This window comes from Mya arenaria, chromosome 11, assembly GCF_026914265.1.
Source record: "Mya arenaria isolate MELC-2E11 chromosome 11, ASM2691426v1".
Lineage (NCBI taxonomy): Eukaryota > Metazoa > Mollusca > Bivalvia > Myida > Myidae > Mya > Mya arenaria.
The window spans coordinates 831659-859026 of NC_069132.1; the positions used below are offsets into that span (position 1 = coordinate 831659).

Here is a 27368-nt window from a genome sequence, read left to right on the forward strand (position 1 = left end):
CTTGCACCCAGGAACTTTATACTTGGTACCGGTATGCTAGTTGCTCATGACTAGTTGATGACCTCTATTATTTTTGGAATCAGTACGTCAAAGATCAAGGTCGTGGTATAGGTTGCAGTTACCCCGAGGTGAAAAAAATAATTGTTCTATAACTAAACGCTTGCACCCAGGATGTTCATACTTTGAATCCCACTTGGTCAAGACTACTAGATAACCCCTATTGATTATCAGGCCAGTAGGTCAAAGGTCAAGGAGACTAATAACAGTGAACACACTTTGTTGGTCACCAGTCTGTACGTCAAACTTCTTTCCGCTCAATAATTAAAGAAAGTTTCAACCCAGGAACTTCATACTTGGTATGCAGGTTGGTCATGACCAGTAGGTGACCCTTACGTTTGTTCATCTCCAGTCTAAAAGTACAAATATCATGTCCATTAACCTACACCCACACAATGGGGGAGACGAGAGCTATTTCAAAAAGCAATCTAGTTTATTATTCCTTTCATAAATTAAAACAGTGTTTTTTCTAATCTACTCAGTCAGAATATTTCTCAGCATGATATTTAGGATTTGTGTGAATATGGGTCATCTCTGGTCAAAACCTAGGTTGGACAAGTGTGAATATGGTTTATCAGCATTCAATTTACCCTATAAACTGAAAATCGCATTTGCCAAAATGAAAAATCCGGCGCACATACAGTTTCCACATTAACCCCTTGTAATAGTGCTTTTTAACTGAAGTGCATTCAAATATTGCTCTTTCTGTACCAGCAGTTTATATTCCATGAAAGCAATCTGGCAACATTGATTACCAAGTGTTTATAATTGAGCTGCAGTTGGCTAAGCTTTATTGAACTCATCATACGAGTTTTGTGTTCTAGATTCAGTCATATGATCGATAAAATTATTGACAGTAATAGTTGATGTTCATCATGACAAATGTTTTTGATGTAATTATTTGAAAGTACAGTTTAGGTGCTTTAAGTTTAATGTGTCTCTTCCTTTAGAAATGATAGGAGTTGCAATTCTATATTTTGCAAAGAAAATGAGTAAACTGGTTTCCAGGAAGAGTAACTATGCTTACTACAGCTGTCATACATAAAAGTGCTAATGTGGGGGGAGGGGCTTATAGATATGCCCTTGTCCATCTGTGCGTCTGTCCTTAGGGGAATATTAATGAGGTGATTTAGTTGTGCACTTTGGGTCTCTTTTTCCGCTGCTCTTAATAAAATAAATTTATGGCCCTTTAATTAGCAAAAAAGCATATCTGGGCTTGCCTATGCTATGCCTGGTCATAAAATTTTGCCACATTTCAATATCCACATGCAATCTATATTGTGAGTTGTTACAAAATTGCCCATAAAATACAAATGATGCAATCGTAATGTGACAACTCCACAACTAGAACAAGAACACCATGAAGTGAATACCAGTGCTTGTCTGTGTCATATTTTTCCAGTCAACAAGGAGCGTAATTCGCCAATTTTTCAAGTCAGAGTTATTGGCATTGCTACAAATTATCTCTGGAAACATGTGTACCAAGTTTCATTGGAAACTGAGCCATGGCCAATGTGAAGATTTTGAATGCTTACAATGCCAATGACACCAAGGCTATTTCAATACTTGATCAATCTTGACAAGAATGAAATTATTAGTGAATTGGTGGGTGAAAAATCTACACAACAATGTACATTTCACAGATTCATTTAATAAGTATACAATTATCATATATTTTAAACCACAAACAGTGAAGCACTTTTCTTGTTTAAGTCAGATTTGACTTGATTTTTTAACATTTTCACAAATGTTCATCTATTATTTATTGATCATCCATAAACACACATAAATCAGAGTTGAAAGATGTTCGTAGGTTTTAACAAGTTTGCATGGACTGATGTTTCCACTGCGACAAAAGTCCGCCTTCACATCAGTGGAGATGAATGTCGATATGATATATGGTCCAGGTAGGAGACTTGATCAATCCTTCTCTGCAATCGCCACAAGATGAACATCAATCTCTTCCTCTGTTAGAATCCTGCAAACACACATACAATACAGCATTATTTAAAGCTACACTCGATTCACCTGCAATAAGATGGTCAAACATCTATGTCTTTAACCTTATCAACATGTAGGTACTGCTTCATAGTTAAGTAATGTGATTAGGAAAATCCTTACCAGCCTGCAAGTAGATTGCGCTTGGTCAGACTTCAAACCTTAATATAGTAAGCATCAATGGCCACACAGTCTCATAAAAAATTCACAGGCAAGCTAATTTTATTGGTATGAACTGGCCAGGAAACATGATAAAAAGGCTGGTGGCTGGCTTTTATAGGGTATATGGCTTTTATTTCTACAACTCCAGATTGACAGATTATTGTGGTACATATGTACATGCAATGTAGTTTGAGTCTGAAAAATTGTATTGAATGAACAATCAAATACAACATGCACTTATATAGCGGCAAATAAAGAGGAGAAAGTGGGAGGAACGGTATACCCAAACATTCTTATAGAGATTATACATATATAGAACAAGCTTGAATCATAGAAACTTCTCCCAATTTGTGAAAAGTTTGCCATGTTAGACAATGTTTTCAAAGCCTTGCTTTATAGCGAACCCTGATGTTGAAAGTAATTGCATCTATTTAATTCCAGTATTTAACAATTTTTTTATTAACTATCAAGATCTATACAATGTGTTGCCATTTCAATAACTATATCGGAATACTCTATCATCAGAGCCAGGCAGCCATTATCATGTAACCTGAGCCACTAACTGACACGGCAGCTTACTTAAAGTGAGGATTGTCCTTGGTTACAACTCCCACTTCAATTTCTGATGACTTGAAGTCAGCCGATAATACATTGGAAAGGCAGGTGATAGCGATCTGAAAGCAAAGGGAGAATACTGCAATAATTTACAAGTATGTACATGTTAACTTGAAAAACCTCTTCTGTCATATCCGTTTTTATGACGTAAGCAACTCCCAGCTGCTGCATTATATAAATACAATAATTGGATTGTAAAAGATGTTTTAAAAGAAGAAGGTAAAGAAAGATCCTAGCTAATTGTTGTTTAAATGATTGAGATATCAATAGTTACATATGCCATAGCTACATCCAGCAAAATTGGGTCCTGCAGAAAATAATTTACATTTTCACATTCAGCTTATTATTATTAATGCACGGTTTATGGCTTGAACTGTATTGTTATCCATGAGAGTGATTCTTATGATATCATTATTCGAAATAATCATTTTGCTGAACTTGCCAAATCAGCCAAGCTGCTTTCATAATGTCCTTGCCCGAATAAAATTAACCAATAAAGCATTGATTTTGTTATGGATTTATTCATTCCCTGAATAGCCGGCCTTTCCTCATCCAGCTGGTCCTATTTCACCTAGTGCAGACAGAACATTTGCTTACTCAATGTAAATGCACTGTGTTTACATCAATGTCAAAAGGTTAACACAAAACTAGACGCCAAATGGCGACATGCCAAGCCAGTTGAAGGAGCCTTTGACACAAACATAATGATCTTCCATGCAATTGCAGCACAGGAATGACGGAATAACATTGAGTTGAACAATATTTGACCTGCGAAACTACGCCTCAGCATGGTTAACATCCACAGCAAGTTTTTTTAAAATTCTATCATGCATGGTACAGATTAGGCTCAGTCCAGACCAGTCCTGTCATCAGTACTTATTTTGACATTAACCTCTAAGTGTGACCATGCCCTTGACCTACAGACCTGGGTCTTTGTGCACAACATGCCACCTCATCATGGTAAACATTCATGGCAAGTTTTTTTAATATCTTATAATGCATGGTCAAGAAGCAGCGCAAACATTCTTCAGTCCAGACAAACAGATGCACACACATATAAGGAACTGCCATGGTGATTACCATGTCTGGCTCACAAGCAGGTTTGACAAAAATGAAATAAAAGGAGTGGATACACTAGTTGCAAGAAAAATGTGTTCAAAAAGCGTCTAGGTGAATAACTGATGCAATGATGAACCAGTCAATGTATTTACGCAAAAAAATTTCGTGACAGCTTTACAAATAAAATTGCACATTATTTGATGTGTCACCCATAGGTGCGCCCACCTACGTCAATCTAATACATATTTCTATGTAAAAGGAAAAACCCAATAAAATCCACATAAATCCATTTCACAAACACTGTCTCCAAGCTTCTACAGTTTTGATGATATATGATTTAGTTATTGTCTGCACAAGATTTTGCTGATGCCACCCAAGACTATTAAATGCAATGTAAGTTAACTGGTTCAGTACAGGTTTCAAACAATTTCTTGACCCTCATTTCTAAATACCTGAAGTTTGCAACTATAATATGATATAAGAAGGATCACTTCACACCATTTACTTAAATACTCTTTTAACAAGATCCATTTGTGGAGTAAATGGCCATATGTAAAATTACTTCCAAGATAATTGCCCATTTTACTACCACATCTTCATAACACAAACCTCAGTAGCCTCATTGTGTGTGAACTCTTGCTTCTTCTTGATCTTCTTCTCAAGGAAACTGTTGGCCTCTAGCTGTTTCACACCAGCACTACATGCCTTGTACCCACAGAAATAGCCGGCAGGGTCAGTTTTGTACAGCTGGGGACCATTCTCTTGGTCATATGCTATCAATATCATACCTGCAACCAATATAAGCATAGTATATGTCATACAATCACACACTGCATGCCTGTGTTACGGAAATACCCAATTATTGTGTGAGATTTACGCACAAATGAACTGTTTCAGTAACTTAATGCTTTTCATGGAATTTGCTTAAGTTCCCTTCTGTTTTCATACAGACATGATACAGCATGAACACACAAAATTGTGAGCAATCCTTACATGTTCTAATAGACACATACATAATTTGTGGACCCTGGGCATCAATTATTAAACAAACTTTGTTTACAATCTTGGTCTTCTATCACCTTCAAGCCGTACAGTATGGTAGTAGGTTATCAACACAATGGCTGCTCATATTTTAATACAGGGAACTTTGGATTAGGGTGAAACAACGTCCAAGTCCAAAAAACATAAAATACCAATGAAAAAACTTCACTGTGTGTCGATAGTGTGTGTCGATAGTGTGTGTCGATAGTGTACCAAGCATCTGTAAGGACATATCAATACAAATATTGGACACTTCATGTTAAAAAGGGTAGAAAAGAGCAAGTAGCAGTGTCAGGATCCAACTGCTCCATTTAAATCTGCTTTCATGAAATAAAGAAGAATGAAGAAAACCTACTGCATCCTAGAGGCCTCATTTCTGCGCTCTGTGTGTAGACCTGGGACACATCTGCTATACGTTTACACAGCATGTCCATGGGAATTTCGTAGCCATATGTGTACTTCCACTTGGCGGCTTCATATCTAGCTCTCTGTACCTGAGATCTACTGTCAGCTGAAACACATGAAACATTCTACAAAATCATTGCATGGCTCACCTAAATGGAAATAGTCTTTTATCAGCATGGTTACTTCAAATGTAGAAAGTGAATTTGTAAACTAAATGTTCATGTATGTCCACTGGAGGGAGGGGTACCACATTCAAGTCCAGGCATTTCTAAATATGTATACCGTACTACAGATTGAAGAGTAGGGTAGATGTCGATACTTTTAAACATTATCAAACAAATAATCAAAGTGCTGAAAGCACTGATGGACTAGGGCTTCATTTAGGGGAATGTTGATAACCATGTTCTAAGCATTAAACAAATCGGCTCACATCACAAGGGGTCACTGTTTAATGGGCTAGCTTAAACTTTAGACTAAAACTGCTTGCAAGCTGCAAAGGAAATTTTAAAAGTGTGGGTAGAGGGAGGGGGTGGGGCTAAAGTGTTTAATCAGATAAAGTCATAGTTCTTTTGAAAATCTCAATGTCGTTAAATCAGATCTAAACAAATTAATTTACGTGGTTAGCGTATGTTAACCAAAGTACACATACTTGTTTAAATGATTAAATCATTTTATATCAAAGGTTTGTTATTTGCAGTTTCAGAGAAGATTTTCAATGATGTAATTATATCCTATATAGAAAACCTGTCACCTCTTTTTCAGGGGAGCTTTAAACCACAGGGCCATACTTTGGATAATATTTGTAAAAGACATCAATAAATGCAACAGTAGGCCATTCTTGTATTTTGTATTGTCCTCTGTCTCTGTCCTGATAGCTCCCTATCTCAATAGTTGCAAATGGTTGTAGGTTCATGATTCTCCTGGTCATTGGTCATACAGAAAGATGTTGAATGTAGAATCAAGAAGCTTTCATTTCAGGCACTCCAAATTGAGTAGAACTGTAACATTTGGAGTGCCTAGAATTTGTAAGATTCCTAGGCAACATGTATCAGGTGTTGCAGTACATTTACTTTACTACAAATACTTTTACCCGTCCTTGTAAATCTAAAAAAGCTTTCATTTCGCAAAAGTAGTTCATATATTAAACTATAATAAGGTTGCTAAATCAGAATTTGAATAATTCTGATATCTAGATGTGCCTTTAATTGCAGCAATTTAATGTCCAACTCATGATGTCAATTGAGCTTTTTGTCAACAGTTTTTGCGTTGGAAAGTACAATGTATTGACAATGTTACATGCAATTTTCTTGACCTGACTCCATCCAAGCCTTAAATCTTAGATCAACATGTACTTGGGGCTATGTGTTTAATCAATGAGAACTATAAATTATGTTCAATTTAGTGCCACTTATGATATATCATTCCGAATACAAAAACACTAGCATTTTCTTTAAAACCACTAGCATTAATATCCTATGTTATGATAAAACCATTGCCAAGGTGGTAATTTGAAAACACTAGAAATTTTATCTGGTCAGGGTTTGACATAGTCTTTCTAGGCAGCTGGACTTGTTTTGCAGTTACTTTGAAAATCTTCAAAAGCTAAACTGATCAAGACTGGAGCAAAATCCTCACAATACCAAAAGGGATTTTAAAGACTTACGAGATCATTCTCATATCACCAATACCATTAGTTTTTATCTACAAACTTAAGTCAACATAAAAATGTTTTACATTAATATTGCAATGAATAAAACATATTGCAATAACATAGCTATCAAGCCTTAACATGAGATTTCAACATTTTCCAGATAAACAATAAATAAGTTTACTTAATAATTTTCTCGATACAAGCTGGAAAATGGTCTCTTTTTGAATACTTCACATATTTCATGGCTTTCATCATTCAAACTAACATTTCGCTTGTTATTTCAATATTGAATGATTTGGTAAACATTCTTAAATGATGGTTAAAATTAAGATTCATACTAATTATGCCTACCAAAAACACCTGACTGACCAATTAGAATCCAATTTCGGCAGGGCTTATTGGTGGTTCAGTGAAATCAACCATGACCTCCCACAATCTGCACTGATCAACAGTAAATGCATTGTTTCCATTGTTCTTATTTTCATAAAGTTTGAAAACAACTGCAATGAATAAAATTTATTCCTTATCACTGAGAGAAAGTTTAGAATGAACGAAGCCGACGGTTACATTTAGTGGGATATCAAATCCTACAAATGTATTCATCATTTTATGTAACCGTATTTAGTATAAATGTTTTGAAAGTCTAAAAAGTTTCAATTTTTCTATATTTTGTGCTTCATTCAATTTCATTGAAATTTGTTTTTCTTAGTGTTCAATCCCAAGCATACTTGTTCACATTTAAGTGCAAGAAAAGTCTCTAAATTATGATCTGAATAAATTTTTATATTAATGTTAGGTCACATAAAAGATAAACAATGTATTGTGCTTTTTAAAAATAAGTTTTTCATCTGTTTAAAATTATTTCAAATGCTGTGCATTGAAATTTGATGAGTTTAAACTATGACAGGAATTTTAACCAACATTAATATAAAAATTTATTTTTCAATGAAATTGAATGAAGCACAAAATATAGAAAAATTGAAACTTTTTAGACTTTCAAAACATTTATACTAAATACGGTTACATAAAATGATGAAAACATTTGTAGGATTTGATATCCCACGGTAAGGTAATGGTGATTTTTAGCATTTAAATTGTCTGAATCGCATGAATATTTATAAATTACGTAAGGTACCGGGTATTCTCAAATTGGTCACACTTGTTGAACTTTGTACTGTCTTCTTTTTGTCTGTCTCAAATTTAATACAGCATTGGCTTCATCTGTTGTTTATTAAAGGGACTGTACACCAGAATGGCACCAAAAAAGTTGGATTTTTTTCTTTAACGAATCTAAGGACAATTTTTTAATAAACTATTTTACTCTTTGATATCGTTATTGTAAATAAAATACCAAAATGTAAAAAAATTGCAGTGCAGTGTCGAATCCACTATGCTATAAAGACTGGGTGGAATTTCCAGATATATACCTTACTCGCTTAAATCACGTAATAACATCAACGACAGATTACGCATAAGGAATTAATTATACTCGGCAGACATACAATGTACTTTTTTTAAAGGAAAAACACGAAATAACTGCTATTAATGAATCATTTGTAAACTATGTGCATCATCAGTTAGTAAGTTTCAATGCATTAATTCGGTACACATCGATACCAAGTTAATGTCAGGTTTCTATAAAAAAGAAAGTGTTTTTTTTTTCTTTTTCATTATTAACTGAGTACAGCCCATTTAAAATGTACCTTATAATGTCTGTGACTTATCAAATATTTAATAGGAATGGTCTGCAACCAAGATTTGTTTGATTTATCAAGGTTTCAAACTGCATTGTGTATGCGATTGGAAAGCTAATCTTGAAAGCTCCCTTAGTATAATTTTTAAAAAATAACATAGACCCTGCAAGGTACTCATATTTGGATGATTCATAAAGATTTGCACAGTTATTTATTTATAATTGCATTTATTGATACAGGTTACCTTTTCCAAATCTATGATTTAGATTGCAAAGTATAACTTATATAAATAAATATATATTCTTAACTTCTAATAAGTAATTAGTCAACTGTGCACCAAAACACTGAATCTGTATGTATACGCAAGCTTATGCATCAGTCAATTAATTGTAACCATGCACCCCCCCCGGTCCAGGGAATAGCGGGGACTTTTACTTTCGGCCAGCCAACCCAAGCTAAAATCCCCGCCCTGCAGGGATGATCTGATGTCAAAGTCCCCACCAAATCCCCTCCAGCACCCAAGGGACATTAGGTTAAGCCACATCCGCACTGTATTTTCCACGAAGACCCGTTACTGCGGGGCCACCTGAAAGGTAAAAACACAGCCCATTTCCCCGGTATACCCCCGGATGTGGGGGCCCTGGTTACAATTGACTGGTGCATGCTGATCCATAGTAATCCAATCTCATGCCAAGACGATTTCTGGTCTGACATCTCCAGGTAAGTTATTCTTAAGCATAAAAAAGCCTGGACAGCATTTGAGAAAGACTGTTGTGAGGTTAAATCTTCATTACTTCACTATGCTTCACTATGCCACAACATTTGGTGATTACTGATTTTCATTCTTGGCGAGGAAACAAAAAGTGAGCTCAAAACGTCTTCAGAAAAAGAACTTTATGCACCAGTCAAATGTAACCGCGCCCCCCCCCCCCCTCCAGGTCTGGGAAATACTTTGACTTTCAGTCCAACCAATCCCCTATAAAATCCCTGCCCTACCCTGCGGGAACGCACTGATGGTAAAATCCCTGCCAAATAACCTCGCACCCCAAGGATCTTAGGTAAGGGTAATTCCCCGCTATATTTTGCGGGAAGACAAAACCACCGCAATCATCAGGCACTGTGAGGACACCGCTGAAAGGTGAAAACACTGCCCTTTTCCCTAGTATACGCCGAGGGGGTGGTAACAATTGACTGGTGCATAATAAGAGTAGAAATCAAAAGTGAGCAGGCAAATGGCGATGGTTTATCACACAATGTCATTGAACAAAATGTACTTACACTGAGAATGGCAAGACATTTCTATGCACATAGGTAAACACTCACCATATTCATAAGCCAGATGCTATGCACATATTCATACATTTGGCTTCATTTAAAATGAAACTTTATAAATAAGTATGCGCATATTTGATATTTCTTTATCTCCATTTTGCAAAATTGAAATCACATGATTTATCAAACGAACTTGTATTGCTTGAAATTCTACGTGTCAAATTAACCATGCTATCCACGGTAAGATGACAATAAATCCGTTTGATGGTGGTAATCATTCAATGGCGACTTTATTGATAAATTTCTTCAATATAACACGTATAAAATTCACATCATCAGCATCCGGAGGTAGTGATAACATGTACATGTGTGAATCATTCGACCGCTCTGATCAGAGTGAATGAGTCAATACAGTAGACTGGTACCCGAATTTACTTTTCCTCAAGAACACAAGTTATAACGTTATACAGGTACGCGGCATATGGTTTTTTATTTTACATTAATAGTATTAAAACAATCAATACCAAAAATCATGCTGTATTTAAAAAAAGTGCTGAGTGACATGCAATGATTAGTTAAAAAATAAACTTTGTATTTAAAAAGAAATTGTCACGGCAACATGCAAATTAGGTCGAAAACAGCCCTGTTAATAAATTAATACCAACATTCTATACAAAGGATAACAATACTTTTTATAAAAAACAACAACAAATATCTTGGTTGTTTACTACTTAGACCGCAAGCTTGATTCGTTTTACGTACCCACAAGACATTTCGAATGCACGACGGGCACCGTGGTTAGCTGATACTGGTCTCTTTTCGGATAAAAGAGAAAGCGGCTACCAGTCTATCAATCAAGAGCTTTGAACGGAAAATGTCGATGCGTTCTTTTCCAATATCAGCGTTCGACACTAACGGGAGTCCGGTAGTCCGAGACTCCTAAAATTCGGCTCGACTACCGGATTTTCCGTCTAGGCAGTCCGTCGGACTCCTTCATTTCAAAATCCAATTGCACACAAATCGTATCCGAAGGTTAAAAGTATCCGAAAGCTCGTATGTTTATTTTGCGACTCGTCAAATCGTTATCATTTAGACGCTCTTTAAAGTAGTAAGTGACGTCATAGACTGGTATTCATGAATCATGTATCTTTTAAAGTTTGTAATATGGTAACTAAATCGTTAAAACCCGTCAAACGGTGTTTACCAAAAATATTCCTCATTGATTTTAGATGTAAACAATGTTTATGTCGACGGTAAAATGGATTTCGCCACCGGCAGCGAAAATAAAAGAACTGAAAAAAAAAAAAAATCATAAAGAGTTTGTAATTTATAGAGAAAGGAAATTCAGCAAGCATGGTTAAAACAATTGTCTTGGCTGATGTTTGAACTGACATCTGTATGAGTACCTGACTGTAGGGAGCTTTGTCACTGTGCGCTCTAACGTGCGATTGAAAGCCATCAAAACTCTTTTAAGGGCCATGATAATATTATAAGCTAAGGAAATGCAAAAAAGTGAAAAATAATCAAGTTAATCACCAGCTGACTGCTTGTTAATTCAGCTGAACAAAGCTATCTTTGACAGGTAGTGCATTCTGTTTATGGATGCTGAACATTATTCAGAAATAAGGACAGTCCTACACAGACTATGTCACCATGTACCAAGCTTATATTGCAAAGTCCGTTAGCATTGACACAACATATAAGGCATGTCAGTGTCTCATTGCACTGATTGCAGATGAATGTTCCAATTAAACAAAATTCAGTATTTGATAATGCCCCCGTTCAATTCCCTTATATCTGATGGCTCCACAGCCGCTTCACAAGAGGCCAAGGTTCTATATCTACCGTATTATATCATGCATAGGACGCACTTTTTTACCCCCAATTCTCGTCTTAAAAATTGCCTGCGTCCTTTCTATGCTATTAGAATTTCATCTGTTTTTTTCCAAGTCCATTTCAGGTCGAAAATATCGGACCGGGGAAGAACGCGGTAATAGTAAGTATCTGTACTGCGTCACCGAAGAGAACAACTAACATAGGTAAAATCACGCAAGTTAACACACGCAGAAATATATTGAATGTTTACTTTAAAATGATTTATTGAGAAATAAATTGAAAAAAAACACGAGTGTTTACTTTTTCATAAAACTCACAAAAACTCGATGTGAGTGCACTTTAACTGGATTGAGTTATAACGGCAACGGAAATCGGGAAAGGAGGTTAATATCAATTAATCGTTGTTTATGATTTTAATGTTTCGATATTTTACACAACATTTTGTTGTATGTTACTGTTTTAAAAAATTGATAAATGAATGTGCATAACGCAAAGTAGCATTATTGTCACTATCAAATCTTTTCAAATGTGCGAAGGTGTGAAAAACACCCGCTGTCTGTTATTAGAAAAACATCAATAGAACAAACTATTGTGATGGTAATACCTTATGGTTGTTTGTTCGCACTTTACCCGATGTGCCTTCCGCTGTCAAGGCTAATTACTGACACTTAATTATGCCGACATGCTTTAATCCGCACAGCGACAAGCCTTATCAAAACAATCATCAGTGGTAGATCGTCAGTTCATGGCAATTTTTTCAAGTCATATTAGAATCTATAAGATAAATAGTTTCAGTCATGTTCATGTTATTTGAATAAAACAATTAAAATATAACTTAAATGTGCTCTCAGAATACAAATCTCTAGTTTGCCTTTCAGAAATGAAATACCAAAGGCTCTGTGAAATCATTGAATAAATAGTCATCAGTGCTCCAGCCAAATGACAATTTTGATGTGAATTAAATTAGCCTTTATGGGACACTTGCAAGGGCCAGTACTCAACTTTTTATGTAATGTGATGTTACTTCTTTCAATACGGTACTTAGAGTTTGTTACCTCAGCTGTTAACTTTAAGTTAGTGTCAAAAGTATGTACATTTATAATTCATTTCTGGACATTGACTGGCAAACAAAAGGGCACAGCAGGGTGTAGTAAAATGGCAACCGGGTACTTGAAAAGGGCAGCGGGTGTCCCAACCTGTTATTTAGGGCTAGCTGGAGCATTGAGTCAATAAATTTGAATAAATGTTCTAATTATCCTGGACTCCTTATTTTTATGCCGTACTCCTTGATTTTGGAATTAAGGAGTCAAGTGGACTCCTTCTCTAAAAGTCTTAGTGTCAAACACTGAATATGTTCATATTCTTATTGCATTTAATCTGACCGTATGCAAGAACATTCATGTAGTTAACCCGATTAACTCACTCGCTACGTACCCATTTCTTGTGCTTCATTAAAAGAACATACAATTAGCTTGTCTTGTTAGGAGAACTATTTTTATTGGATGTTTTCATTGTAATCAGTTCTGGTACTACTTTGATTATTCAAATTTGCTAACGGCAATCCAATCAAAATACAGCATATGAATACATTACGTCAGTGAACCCCTAGATTCGGCTTGAAAATGCAGACATCGCGATTACGGCTATGAACTAGGCTCAAGTCAAATGAGTTAAAATATAATCATGCAGGAAAGAAAATCTGCTTGATTCCAAAGATTTTTTTATATGGGGATATGCCCATAGAATAAACTGGATAAGAAAGGCATAAATCAAATTGCAACATGAAGTTGCCACAGCTAGCTGATACTACCTACCTACCTACCTACCTACCTACTGTGAAATCATTAATGTTCGTGGGCATGAAATTTCGTGGTTTGCCGAAAAAAAAACAATTTCATGGGTACTTGATCGTCCTAGATCGTCTGCATAATATCCACGCGCTGGCCCGTGATTTCCGTCTTCTACGTCACTCGGTTTATGACACTTGCTAATGTGGTATGACATGCCAATTAGTGCATATACCCATGTCACTTATCAATTTAATTGGGAATAAAGGTAATAAAAGAAGATGTACCCTGATCATAAATACAGATAGGGGAAGCCATTGAATGCCAATTAAGAATTTTGCAAACTGTGAAAACACCGAAAAGGTGCGTATATTGTCACGTTCGGTGCTTAGTAACCTTCAATATACTAGTAATCGATTAATTATTTTATTAAATAAAAAAATCGAGTATGGACACTCATCACGCACATCTTGTAAACTTGGAGATTTTCATTAACAGCACACGTTTAAACACGTGCTCATAACTGTCATTTGCTGCATAAAACACATTTAATTGATTTGGTTCATTATTTGTTAAAGGCAGTTATAACATATTAACAGAATAATGATCGTAAGTTATACAGTGAGACAGGTTTTAACACTGTATACTGCGACCTCTGTAAAGAATATACTAGAGTATGTACGTAACAAGGCAATTGAAAAAGTGAATAAAGGGTTTATATTTCGTGGGATCTTGAATTCGTGGATCATCCAACCCACGAAAACCACGAACATTAATGCCCCACGAACATTAATGATTTCACAGTACCTTGTGTCTTCTAGGGAAATGTTTAGCCCTTTAGGCTAGTTGATCCCTTTAGATTACTTCTGTGCAAATCTCCACTCTGGTCTGATTGTTTATCAATGAAAATATTGATGAATTCACTCCGGTCTGATTGTTTATCAATGAAAATATTGATGAATTCACTCCGGTCTGATTGTTTATCAATGAAAATATTGATGAATTCACTCCGGTCTGATTGTTTATCAATGAAAATATTGATGAATTCACTCCGGTCTGATTGTTTACTGATGAATTTATTGATGATTTTAATACACATCACTTAGATCAAAACGTTTTTGTGCCCATAACTTATCCAGTTGTGATTTAAAACTGTTCACGGTGCTGCATGTAACAACATTTTGTGGAAGGCTGTTCCAAGTGGATATAGTACAATGTCCGAAAGAATTTAATCAAATAGACTTGTGATCTTTAGGCTTTGCAAGCTTCAAACAGTGACCTCTTGTTCCACTATTGTCCGCAAAATCGAAAAATACACTTGCATTGATGTCATTAACTTCGTGAATAATTTTGAAAACTTGTACATTAGCAAGTGTTTAAAGAAAACCTTACCAATCATGCCAGTCATGACACAGCCTATGTCCTCTGTCAGCCTAAATAGGTGGGTTACTGTGCTAGCATCAAGCAGCTTGTCCTGAAATATTGGAACAGGTTTAACAATAGTAACAGCAATAATTGCTTGTTTGTGTCCCTTATTGATTTTAGATAAATTTTAATAAAAAATGAATAAACTACATATACATGTACAACGTGAGCAAAAGAAAAGTTTAAACAAGATCCATAACTCATTTCTCTATTCTAAATACACGTCAGTTTAATACACGGCAACAAAAGGGTTCTAGCATCTAAATTCAAGCAGTATATTGTAAGATCATACAGGGACTTTTTTTTGTGTGACAACAACTGCACTGTCTTTGCCTCGCACTGCAACTGAAGTCAACCCTCCCTGATTCACTGCTTTGAAGGCATACTCTGAAATGATGGAAAAATAGTCATATTAACGATTTTGTACATAAGTGTATCTCAGAAATATTTTTTAAGGGCATAGCCTATGTTTGTGGGGTTAAGTTGTTATAAACATTTGTCAGAGGACTAATCATGTTCTTGACTAGGATTTTCTTACTTTCAATATACAATTACAAAATTTGATTGTAAAACAAGTCACGAGAGTTTTACATTATTGTATTCAGGGCTTCCATTTAGAATTTAAAACTGGTGAGTTTGAACTCCCTTTAAAAGCATGTTTTGAAGTTTCCTCTGAATTTTGGAAGTTTGTGGCTCTGAAACAAAGAATTTTCCACTATAGTCAAACCTCGATACATTAAATATTAAATAATGTGTAACAATAACTTGCAAACTACACAAACTAATATTTAAAGAATACATTTTACATAGATTTATTAAAAATGTGGGCAATAAGTAACATTGACACCAGATTTTGATATTCTGAACTTCAAAGCCTTCACAAGCTTTCTCCAAAGAGGGGAAGTTTTTGTTTTTCCAATGACTCAATATTGGAAGTTCTGGCCCATTTTTAGGGAGTAGGGTACTTCCAACTTCCTTTAATGGTAGCCCTCCTGTTATTACATATTAAAACCTGTAAAAAAGCTGAAGAATGTTTCCTGTTATGTCAGATGGCAATCAAAAAAGATCCAAGTCGTGTTTAGTACACTCAACGAGTAAGACACCCTTTCCTAGCTCACTCTAAGGGATAAAGTCGATGTTTATGGGTTTCCTTCAAGGGTAAAACTGTCTCCCTCGCTGTTTCTCGACATTGCTTACTGTGGAGGTTTTAAAACAGCATCCTCAGAGATTGTCTGATTTTATGACCATGCAGCGGAACTCTGCGTCTGATGAGATCAGCAAGAAATAATTATTTCTTGTTCAGAAATTATTTGTTTTTACATTGTAAGAAGCATCAAGTTCTTACCAGCGATTTATTGTATATTAAATGGTGTGTAAATGCCAAATAAATATTCTCTTGACTTGTTAATAATTAAAATTGAACCATTGATATATTGCCTCTGTTTGTGTTTAATTCTATAGCAGCAGACAATTTACAAGATAATGTATCATGACCTTTAACTTCCAGGGCTCTCAATAAGACCTGAGGGCTGGGGATATCCCCTGGCAATTATGGCCGTATGACCCGGCTATTCTCAGGTTAACAGCTGCCTTCTACATTAGGATTTTATGATTTTGTTCTTAAAATGTCCCTTATCATACAAAAAATAATATTATGTCTATAAGTTCAAAAGGTTTAAAATTGAAACGTAAAAATACGATCAATTTAATTTTTAAATACCTTCGACTGCGATGGTGCAATGTATTAACAAAAAAAACAATTTTTCTATTGCCAATATTCCTAAAACTGATCTTTAAAATAAATGGCAAAGCAATTCAAAGGTAATAAAACCTTATTGTGCTGTAAACTGACAATGATTTAACTATATCCAACAATTCTCCTTCCACTTTGATTAAATATGTCAGGAAGTAAACCGGATCCTGTTTCCCGCCCATTTAAGACAATGTAAAATGTTAATTTTCTGTTACGCATTAAAAACTTCTATCTTTTAAATTTAGCTAATAAATCAAATACAATTAAAACGAAATAAATGAAATATCAATTTTGATATTTTTGCATTGTTGTTTTTTTTACAGCCGTCGTAAGTAAGCGAAAACTGCCGAAGTTATCTGTAAATTAATTTACATAATGGGTGGAGTTATTGACGTCATTGAGTTGGACTGCCGCTAAAAGACGTTACTGGCTAGAGACGATCGATAATCACTTGTCGCTTCGGGCGTTAATTACTAAATGACTTCGCTTTGATCTTTCCCCGTTGCCAAGGCGACTAATCGCTCTAGTCGCCAGATAGGACGCATTCTGGAATAATAAGCGTATAAAATCACGATGATTTACACGTTTAATTGGTATTTTTTTTAAATCGCATAAGGAAAAAACCGGTTGACCGGTTGGCTTAGTTTCTATGGAAAATCGGTAGCCCGATCTGAAATTCGGTAGCCTCGGGCTGTTGCGAATTTCGAACACTGCCAAAAGACGACGGTAAACAAAGAAAACTTGAATCGTTCTTTGTCCCTAGGTAGATAATATGAATATTATTCCAGTTTTATTAATGGGAACTCAATAACGGCGTAATTATGGCTTTTAAAATGTGATTGCAAGAACTACACATATTTCGGATACGATTATTTTCGACTGTGTTTATATTCTTCTGAAAGACCCAATTTTGGTTTAAGCTAGTTTATCTCATAGCAAGGCATTTGATCTGCCATGTGCTGATGACTGATCAGGAGGATGACTATTTTGATTGAAATTTCCTTTTATGAATAAAAATATGTATGTTTTCAAACTAAGGATTTTTTTTTTACTTGCATCAATGGTATTTCCACTCAAAACACATGTAAAATGATGTGCAAAACAGGAATCTTGCTCTTAGGAGATCTAACTTTACAGATTTTTTTATGCTTAAAATCGTTCTAGGGGCTTTGCACTTTGATCATGTGTTTGAATCCAGTCACTTTCAATTGTGATTTTTGTAATTAAATTAAAAGAAACACACTACCAACCACACTTTTATCGAAAAAAAATGCTTTCCACCGTGCGAGAGATTGCAACATCGCACGGATATATTCTTTTATAGGCAAGGTGGTGGTACGCACACAATCGCCTTAAGCTGCTGCTACCACATCCAATTTTAAAACTCCGCAAGGGCTCCATGTCTGATGGGATAAGCAAGGAATAAATATTTCTTCTTCAGAAGTAAGCTATTATTATCTTTATGTACTTTGTTAGTCAAGGTCATGTACCTTGTAATCAAATATTTTCTCGGAAGTGGATTTGAAAAATAAATAAAACCCAAAGGAAATTGAATAACAGCAATTACCTGGAGCCATCAAAATCAATTGAGATTTTTATTCAAACAAAATTAATTTTAGTGTAGACTCTTATGTCTGCTGAGTTTCATAGAGTTAACATCGCGTTCATAATCCATTGATCTAATCACCATCGGTGGCCCAAACTCCAGGGCTACTCCAAATATTTCTAAGTTGACAGATTTCTTTTACAATTTTTGATATATATGGCAAATCCTTCACATACAAATTGTTTTGTACAAAAAGTGGGTAGCTATTCCGATCGGGATTCAAGGTCAAAGCATATTGCGTCTAAAATTTATTTTTAACAAATTATTATGCATTTGATGCATTTTTCTTCATTTCATACTGTCAAAACATAACAATATATACATGAAGAGCACCTGCAAGGATGCGGTTCACAGATTTACAACAATGGGAACACTTTCGGCCACAGATTGTATTTTCGGGGTCTACCTCGAAGCCTGCCGGAGATGGTTGAGTTTTGATGCATGGTATAATTGTTGTATCAGGGTTCGAATTTAACTTTGAAGAGCACTCGCAAAATTTTGCGAGTGCATTTTGAGGCAACTCGCAAAATGAAAAATCAACTTGCAATTTTATTATTTGCTTTATTCCCTTTTAATATTGTCTAATTAAAGTAGAAGTTAACACCTAAGACAATATAAATATTCAGAAGTATCTTTTTCGAGTGACTCGACTACTAGAACTTGTTGATGGCTTATTTGATACCAAAGCTGTCCAATAATTTGAGATTGTTCACTTTGTATATTTACCCTCGCCTTCGGGTAATTTAATACCCATTTGACAAGCACGCTACATATTTCATTAAGTCTATAAGTATTAAAAACTATAACATTATACATTTAAAATTAATAAAAGCAACAGTAAATGTAGCGTGGATGCTTTGGACCATGAACTTTATCGATCGACGAAGTCTATTCATTTTGACAGTTGGGCGGAAATATATTTAAAGGTTGATGGGGTTTACATATAGTGCGCAAAAGTGCTAAATTTAGCCAATGGTTGAGCTAGGTGATTACGTCATTTTTATTCACTTTGTATTATGCACGCCTCAGAGCATCCCGGAAAGATTGGAGATAAAACTCGGCCTGTTCCGTATTTGTTCTATTTTTGAAAACTTACTAGAGCGTGACTCCGTACTGTCTTCTTTATTCTGGTAGTGTAAACATGCCACTTATACGCTGTTTACACTCGACTATGTAGCAGAGTTAAGTTCATGTTTATTCTCCTTCCCTTTTAACATTTTGTGGTCTAGAAAAAGCCACTATCAGAATTTTGCGAGCTTGAATAAAAGTCACTCGCAATGTGCAAATGTCGCTCGCATTTTGCGAGTATGCCAGTCTAAATTCGAACCCTGTGTATGTGTCAATCAAATTTCTTTTTAATTGGAAATGTTATCCTGTGTTTTAATCCATTTAATGCTTGTTTTGTACAAAATGTTTTTGCACTTACATGAACCTTTTTTATCTATTTTTTACACGTTAGGGATTGGAAGAATCCAGAATCCCGTATAACACCTCTATTATTTTAGACTAACTCCAGGGCATGCGGACAATTGATAAATTCATGGTGTTGGCTGCGAAGGTGTACCCTCTGAGGGAATCTGGGGTAATCGGCTTTATAACTCGGAACCATCGAGAGAAGAAGGTCTTACTTGATGAATGTACTGTATATTATATTTATTTTAGAATTAAATTACCCCACCCAGTCCCACGGAGCCTGAGCCTCAGGCTGAGGTGTATAATTTAGCGTTACTAAGAGACGTTCAAGCCAGTGTTACATACCGACTTGATACAGTCTTCCTTCGGGCGAAAATATAGTTATATGACGGTCAAATCCAGCGCTGCTTCCTCTTGACATGTTGTAAATTAAGTATTGTGAACCGGCTTATGATTTTGCTGTTTTCGTTCGAAGCGGAAGTTTGGTTACAAAAACGCCACCTAATATGTATAAATGGGTTATAGTCTACTAAGTTTAGAGGAGTTCACACACAATAGTACACGTGAGTTTCGAGCCGTGTTAGACGAGGGAAACATTGTTTGCAATATATAATCGGATAAGATCGATGTACAATAGTATTATTTTTATTAAATTTATTCCTATTAACCCATTTTCTTTACTAACAATATTAAACAATTAGCTTACCGACTAATCGTTATTTTCATATACTGAACAATTAAATGAAACTTTTCAAAAAGGTTTATTTTCTCATTTCAATAAAAATTTGCTCCAGGCTACTATTCCTGGGAATAATTTTATACTCACATATTTTATATTGACAACATTCTTTTGAACGTAATCAATATCGAGTTGTTGTTTTTCCTTACTTGCATGAACCAAACAACAGCCGGCAGGTACTCATCTGAGCAGACCATCGTAAACCCATGTACAGTACAATTGTACTTTTCAATTATTAAACAAGGTATTACTACCTGCATTTAAGGGGTAGTTTGTTCCTAATAAACAAAATAAATCCAGACCACACTTCAAGAACACTGGGGTTACTTCATACAAGCATTATTTACATTGGGGCCGATTTATACAAATGTAACAAGCTCTTGACAACTTTTATGATTGGTCAGTTTTCAATTGCCATTGTTTTTGAAGATGCATATACGAAAATCACCCGAGATATTGATAATATAGACGAACGCTTTATCGGCAATGTTTACTTTCAACCACGAGAGTTACGGGTAACGTAAATGTTCAATAACTAGCGTGATGTATAAGTGAAAAGTGTTGCACTTTATCAGCGCGGTAGCTATGGAACGGTCAAGCTCCGCCTACTTGTTACCGTTTTGATATGGGAGTGTAGATGAGAACGAGGAAAACACTCTCAAATATTGAACAATTACGAATATGACATGCAATATCTATAGCAAACATAATGATTCACCATTTTTACAGAGTTATCATCCTTGTTGTACCAAATAGGTTTTACGTTTATTCGATTAAATATGTTGCTCTTAAATGTGTAATATTCTTTACATTCATACACTAGAAATATTTGTCTGAAATACATTTCGATTTGGCCAAAACACCGGAGATGTTTGAACGACATGGCGTCAAACTTAAATCACATTACTTAATTGATAAACTAAGTCCCTGTAAGTTGAAAATAAAGTCAACCGAACCCCTAACCTAAAATTAGAAATTATGTGAGTTCGGTTCATATTTCTGTTAAACTACTTTTAATCTTCAATTATTTTCTTTAATACCTTTCCTCGAATTTCGGGGGAGCTTATTCGTATAAAATTGTAATTGCATAGCTTTAAACGCTAATCTTTTTAAATTTCAATAGTAAATATATTTGTTTCAATACGCTAAAAATAACCCTCTACTATGATAGCAATTTTTGCTTTGTGTTTGATAAAAAATGTTCTTTTGGACGATGCTTTTGCAAATAAGTTTTTACTTGAACTGTTATTCAGATTCTACCATTTTCTATGCGACCATTTTTCTCATCATTTTAACAAATACCATCATGAAGTGACACAGTCATAACTAGCACACAAAGTACTGTAAACCAGACGACTTCTCGTTTTCGCTTTTTTTATTTTAAACAATATTACCATGCCACAAGAATCAATAATCTACAGAAACGAAAAGTAGAAAACAAATCTTTTCTGTCAATGTAAGATGGCGTGCATTACGCCATATCTTTGCACTTTATAAAAGACAAAAATCAGCTGTTTTTGGAATTCTTCTTTTGAAGATTCCTCGTAGGCAAGAATGTCATGAACTTTATGAATTGGACGACTTAATGCTGAAAGAAAACAACAACATTGTATTACATTGTAAAGGTCTAATATATACACTTAAAACTGTGCCTGCGCCAACTGTTGTTTGAGCCTCTCTGTTGTTCGCTTAGAACACTCTTCTGCTCGCTGAAAAGCCATCTGTACTTGTTCAGCACTCAAGCTGCCCTTCCTCGAGCCAGAACTTTGTCTGGGTGTGAACCCAGAGGTCAATGTCGATTCTGTCATAATCCGAGAAATTGCACTTGTCTTAGCTCTTCTTGCTTTTGCAACATACACTTTCTCGTCCCTACTGTTTCGTTTCTGCCGATTGGAAATAGCTGTCTTATATCTATCGAGAATTTCAGAACCAGTAATAGACTTGCGTGACATAAAAAAGTCCACACTATAACCCCTGGTACGCCAGTTCAAAGCATTCTCCTCTTTTTGGTCGCCATCTAGCTCAATATAATTATTGGCATCGTTCTGTTCATCAAGTTTTTCTGATTCTGATTCAGATTCCTCTTCTTGTTTTGTTCCGTATACCTTGTCTCTCCAACTACCCGAACTTACACGGTATTGATGCGCAGTTCCCAGTTCATTTGAGGAGTGAACCCGAGAAAATCTTCGTCGTATTTTTTTCCTTACGTTATTGTCAACCGAGGATTTATAGTTTTTCCACAATTCGGGCTTTTCTTCATTTACAATTTCTTCTGTTTCACTTTGAAGATGCTCATCATCATCGGTTTTCAAACAACTGTCGTCACTAAGATCACTTGAAGTGGTAGAAAAACCAAGACTTGTTTTCCATTTGCCAGTGTTATTTACCTGAGGAAGTCGCTTCAGGTTTGATCTACAATATTTTCTGCTATCATTTGTTAATTTTCTTGCAGCAAGTATTGTTTGAGATTCAACACATGGATCATTATTTTCACTTTCTGGAGAGGATACATCTGAATATGATTTCCACTTGCCATCACATTTACAAAGATTTTGTGTCTGATGGCCATCATTGCGCTCATTCACATTTGAACTTTTCTGAAATGCGTCGAGAGAAGTGCTTTGCTGTTCTGGTGTACTTATATCTTCATCTCTGTCGTCCTCAGACTCATCAAAGCCAGATGTATTGTGACTTCCTTTCGTTAGTTCACTGACTTCTTCAAGTGAACTGGAATCGTCCTCTGTATGATATGAACCTGAATTATCACAAACGTTAGTGTTATTTGTATTGGTACTGCAAGAAAGAGTTTCCATCGATTCATATGAACTGTCACTATCATCGTTTTCTGAATCCGAGCTGTTGTTTTCATTGTTACGCCCTGTTGTATGGAGATACATTGACCGAAATTTTCCTTTGGAAATATCCTGCAAAGATCTTCTCCTCATACTGTGTCTTCTTTGACTTAAGCCCTCCATTTTCTGTCTGATTTCTTCAAAATCTCTCTTGGTTTCTTTTGTTGCGTCTGTTTTTACATTCCAGCTACCTTCTTTAGATGAAACTGTTGCATTTGATTTGTTTAAAGAAGACTTGTCAAAGCATGTCGTCTCGAAAGTCTTTAATTGTTTAGTCGTTTCAATTGAAACTATAGGTGCACGGTCCCTTTTGATTACTACAACTGCAGGTAAATTATACGTTTCATTGGATGTGTTCTCCAGTTCATAAGCAATATCTGAAGATAAATCAGCTGATTCATTTTTGCTTTTTTCATCTTTGTAATCACTTGCTTTCTCGATGTCGTCCCCCGAGTCTGAGGAACTTGAATCGCATATCCTGAATATAACACTTTTTCTCCGTTTCATGTTTGGTGCACCATTTGAATTCATGGGTTCGGTGTAGGCAGAGGTTAACTCTTGACTGGACCTTACAGAGAGAATTGATTTTCTTCTTGTGCGTTGTATTGGAGAAGTGGATTTCTCTTCTACTATTTTCATTGCTGCGGTAATGTGATCCTCCTCTGCAGTACTTCTCCGTTTTATAGTATCATTTTCCAAACCGCTTTCAAAAATAGAGTATTTCAATCGATTGCTATTTTCCTCATTTGTTTCTTCTTTTGGTATGCATATTTCAGTTTGTTCAAGGGGACATACCTCTTCAGCTTCATCACAAATGCTGTTTTCGGTGTAATATTCAATACCATTACTTTCTGAACCATTTCGCGATAAAGACGTTGTATCAAACGAGGTATTTTCACTTTCTGTGGAGACTATTCGTGTTAATGCGCGTTGTGGTAAAACATATCGCCGAGGACTTTGCTCAGTATTGCTAATGTCTTTATCCACGTTATCTCTAAAAGTCAGTTCCTCTTCTGCGGTTCTTTTATACCTATCCATGCGACTATTGTCTCTTTCATTAGCCTCGCTGATTTTATGCAGTACATTTCCACTAGATGGAGTGACGGTGCCCATGCTGGTATTCATTCTGTCTATGCGGTCCAAGACTTGAAGGAGCGGGGTAAGGTCGATATCTATGCTTCTTCCTGCGTTGTGGCGTTTACGCCAGGAACCCTTCACATAGCTAGGCGTTCCCCAGTAAGAAATATACCGAAGTCCGGAATTGTTATCCGAACACCTTGAGCAAAATGAAGATTTCGTGTACTGCGATTCCCAAAGGTAGTACTGACGCTCATTAACGACGGTGTCGCACAACATGCAGATAGTTTCTGCTCGATCTTGCCCGAAGTGATTTGCTTGTCTCGTTGAATAACTTTTTCTTTCTGGGTGTTCCGTATTCTGAAGAATATGCGTTTTAATCCTGAAAAAGAAGTAATGAAGTTTAGGAACTAAATTGAATTAATAAATAACAAATAATGAATAAATATGTATTTGATTGTTTGTTTTGTTTTTTGTTTGTTCATCATCATCATCATCATCATCATCAGCAGCAGCAGCAGCAGCAGCAGCAGTATAATAATAATAATAATAATAATAATAATAATAATCATCATCATCAGCAACAACAGCAGCAACAACAACAGTAGCAGTAGTAGCAGTAGTAGCAGTAGTAGCAGTAGAAGTAGAAGTAGTAGCAGTAGTAGCAGTAGTTTCAGTAGTAGTAGTAGTAGTAGTAGTAGTAGTAGTAGTAGCAGTAGCAGTAGCAGTAGCAGTAGCAGTAGCAGTAGCAGTTGTAGTAGTAGTAGTAGTAGTAGTAGCAGTAGCAGTAGCAGTAGCAGTAGCAGTAGCAGTAGCAGTAGTAGCAGTAGCAGTAGCAGTAGCAGTAGCAGTAGCAGTAGCAGTAGTAGTAGTAGTAGTAGCAGCAGTAGCAGTAGCAGTAGCAGTAGTAGTAGTAGTAGTAGTAGTAGTTATTGTTGTTGTTGTTGTTGTTGTAGTATAATTACACTTACAACTTGTCATGATTCTCAGGTTGTCCAGACACCATTCTTCGCGGCCTTAACTTCGACTTCAGAGTGCTGCCTGCAACAAGCTCGCTTCTGTTGTTCTCCTTAGCCCGAGTTGGACAATATTGTCGTTTGGAGACTTCAACAGTAGCCATGGCTTATGCTATCTGTCAAAAGTTTCAGTTAATATATGTATTATTTTGTATTATTTGTTTAGTCAATTCTCCACTGTTTTCGATCCAGTGTGTACGGTCTCTCGTTCAAACATTAGGAACACGCTACTATTCCAGCACCTATGTCACGGAATGTAATACCTAGCTGGCACGATGTCGCCATGAACAATAAAGGCATTAGGTATATTATAATTTTACCTTCAATCTAATAGTTTAATGGGTTACGGTGATATTATCTGCTTATTATTAACAGCTTTAAGGATTAGGATGGTGTTAGTATTTAATGCTGATTGACTGGGTCCAATTCAGCGAAATATTCACTTTCATTTAAAGGAAGAGTTTATGATTTTTCTTATTGGAAAAAAACCCCAGTATGTCTTTTTATTTGAATCGCACCAAATTAAACATGTTATAAAACAAAGAAATTCATTATAACTGGTTCATTTCAGACTCGATTTCTCAAAAGAATGCATGTTGTTTGTAAGCGCAGTCGTTAGAACACACGCTTTTCCCCTAGGTGACCCCGGGTTCGATCCCCGGCCTAGACGCCACCCCCCCCCCCAAAAAAAAAAAAAAATAAAAAAAAAAAAAAAATAAATAAATAAAAAAAATCAATAAAAAAAATCACATTCTCACGTAACATCATATCAACGAAATTGATTAAAAATTATAGCTATAACGATATTAATGGTATGCTCTAAGATACGACAGGTACAAACACAAACAAAAGTAAAGCATCTCGTCCGGACTTTTACACTAAGTGACTTAAAATAAATTAAAATAATTCAAAGCAATATAAAGGGAATTTATTAAACTGAATATTTTTAAAAGATCATATACTATCCCTTTAAACTGAACAGTGTCAGATCGATGTCAAATCACGAGCTTTAATCTAGACCAAAAGGTAAAATAAGCAGGCCATTAATGGATGATCTGGAGATTTTGGCACCTTTGCAATGCTCAGCAAATCTTTATATTGAACTGACCACACAAATCATAGCTTTTGCAGGCAGTATGGTATCTAGAACGCAAATACTAAATTGCTCATAAAGTACTTCAGGCAATATGTTATGTAACGCACAAATCCTAGCATGCGCATAACGTAGTTCAGACAGTATGGTATGAATAACACCAGTCCTGTCTACGCATGGAGTACTTCAGGCGGTAAGGTATGGATAGCACCAGTCCTGTCTGCGCATGGAGTACTTCAGGCAGTATGGTATGTATAGCACCAGTTATGTCTGCGCGTGGAGTACTTCAGGCAGTATGGTATGTATAGCATCAGTCCTGTCTGCACGTGGAGTACTTCAGACAGTATGGTATGTTTAGCACCAGTCCTGTCTGCACGTGGAGTACTTCAGGCAGTATGGTATGTATAGCACCAGTCATGTCTGCGCGTGGAGTACTTCAGACAGTATGGTATGTTTACCATCAGTCCTGTCTGCGCATTGAGTACTTCAGGCAGTATGGTATGTATAGCATCAGTCCTGTCTGCGCATGGAGTACTTCAGACAGTATGGTATGTATAGCATCAGTCCTGTCTGCGCGTGGAGTACTTCAGACAGTATGGTATGCTTAGCATCAGTCCTGTCTGCGCGTGGAGTACTTCAGACAGTATGGTATGTATAGCATCAGTCCTGTCTGCGCATGAAGTACTTCAGGCAGAATGGTATGTTTAGCACCAGTCCTGTCTGCGCGTGGAGTACTTCAGACAGTATGGTATGAAAAACACCAGTCCTGACTGCGCGTGGAGTACTTCAGACAGTATGGTATGAATAACACCAGTCC

At 35.9% G+C, this 27368-nt stretch overlaps 2 protein-coding genes across 2 annotated transcripts; both read right to left on the reverse strand.

The window, feature by feature from the left end:
* Positions 1-1692: 1692 nt before the first annotated feature.
* On the reverse strand, positions 1693-20256 carry LOC128209856 (proteasome subunit alpha type-6-like). The gene is made up of 7 exons (XM_052914106.1): positions 20120-20256; positions 15295-15389; positions 14970-15051; positions 5288-5443; positions 4501-4679; positions 2797-2891; positions 1693-2035 (listed from the first exon to the last, which is right to left on the reverse strand). The coding sequence occupies exons 1-7, from the start codon at positions 20193-20195 to the stop codon at positions 1978-1980; spliced, it is 741 nt and encodes a 246-aa protein (XP_052770066.1). The 5' UTR covers positions 20196-20256; the 3' UTR covers positions 1693-1977.
* A 1897-nt stretch (positions 20257-22153) lies between these two features.
* On the reverse strand, positions 22154-25562 carry LOC128207754 (uncharacterized protein DDB_G0287625-like). Its single transcript, XM_052910881.1, has 2 exons — positions 25414-25562; positions 22154-24824 (listed from the first exon to the last, which is right to left on the reverse strand). Exons 1-2 carry the CDS (start codon positions 25560-25562, stop codon positions 22154-22156), a joined length of 2820 nt encoding a protein of 939 aa, XP_052766841.1.
* Between the last annotated feature and the right edge of the window lie 1806 nt (positions 25563-27368).

Excerpts from the sequence above, each read along its gene's own strand:
- LOC128209856 (XM_052914106.1), bottom strand. The coding sequence starts at position 20,195 with ATGTCAAGAGGAAGCAGCGCTGGATTTGACCGTCATATAACTATATTT. Across the intron at positions 15,390-20,119 it reads AGGAAGACTGTATCAAGTCG|AGTATGCCTTCAAAGCAGTG; the intron begins GTATGTAACACT and ends CCATCATTTCAG. Across the intron at positions 4,680-5,287 it reads AATGAGGCCTCTAGGATGCA|GTATGATATTGATAGCATAT; the intron begins GTAGGTTTTCTT and ends TATTGGTTGCAG.
- LOC128207754 (XM_052910881.1), bottom strand. The coding sequence starts at position 25,562 with ATGGCTACTGTTGAAGTCTCCAAACGACAATATTGTCCAACTCGGGCT. Across the intron at positions 24,825-25,413 it reads CCTGAGAATCATGACAAGTT|GATTAAAACGCATATTCTTC; the intron begins GTAAGTGTAATT and ends CTTCTTTTTCAG.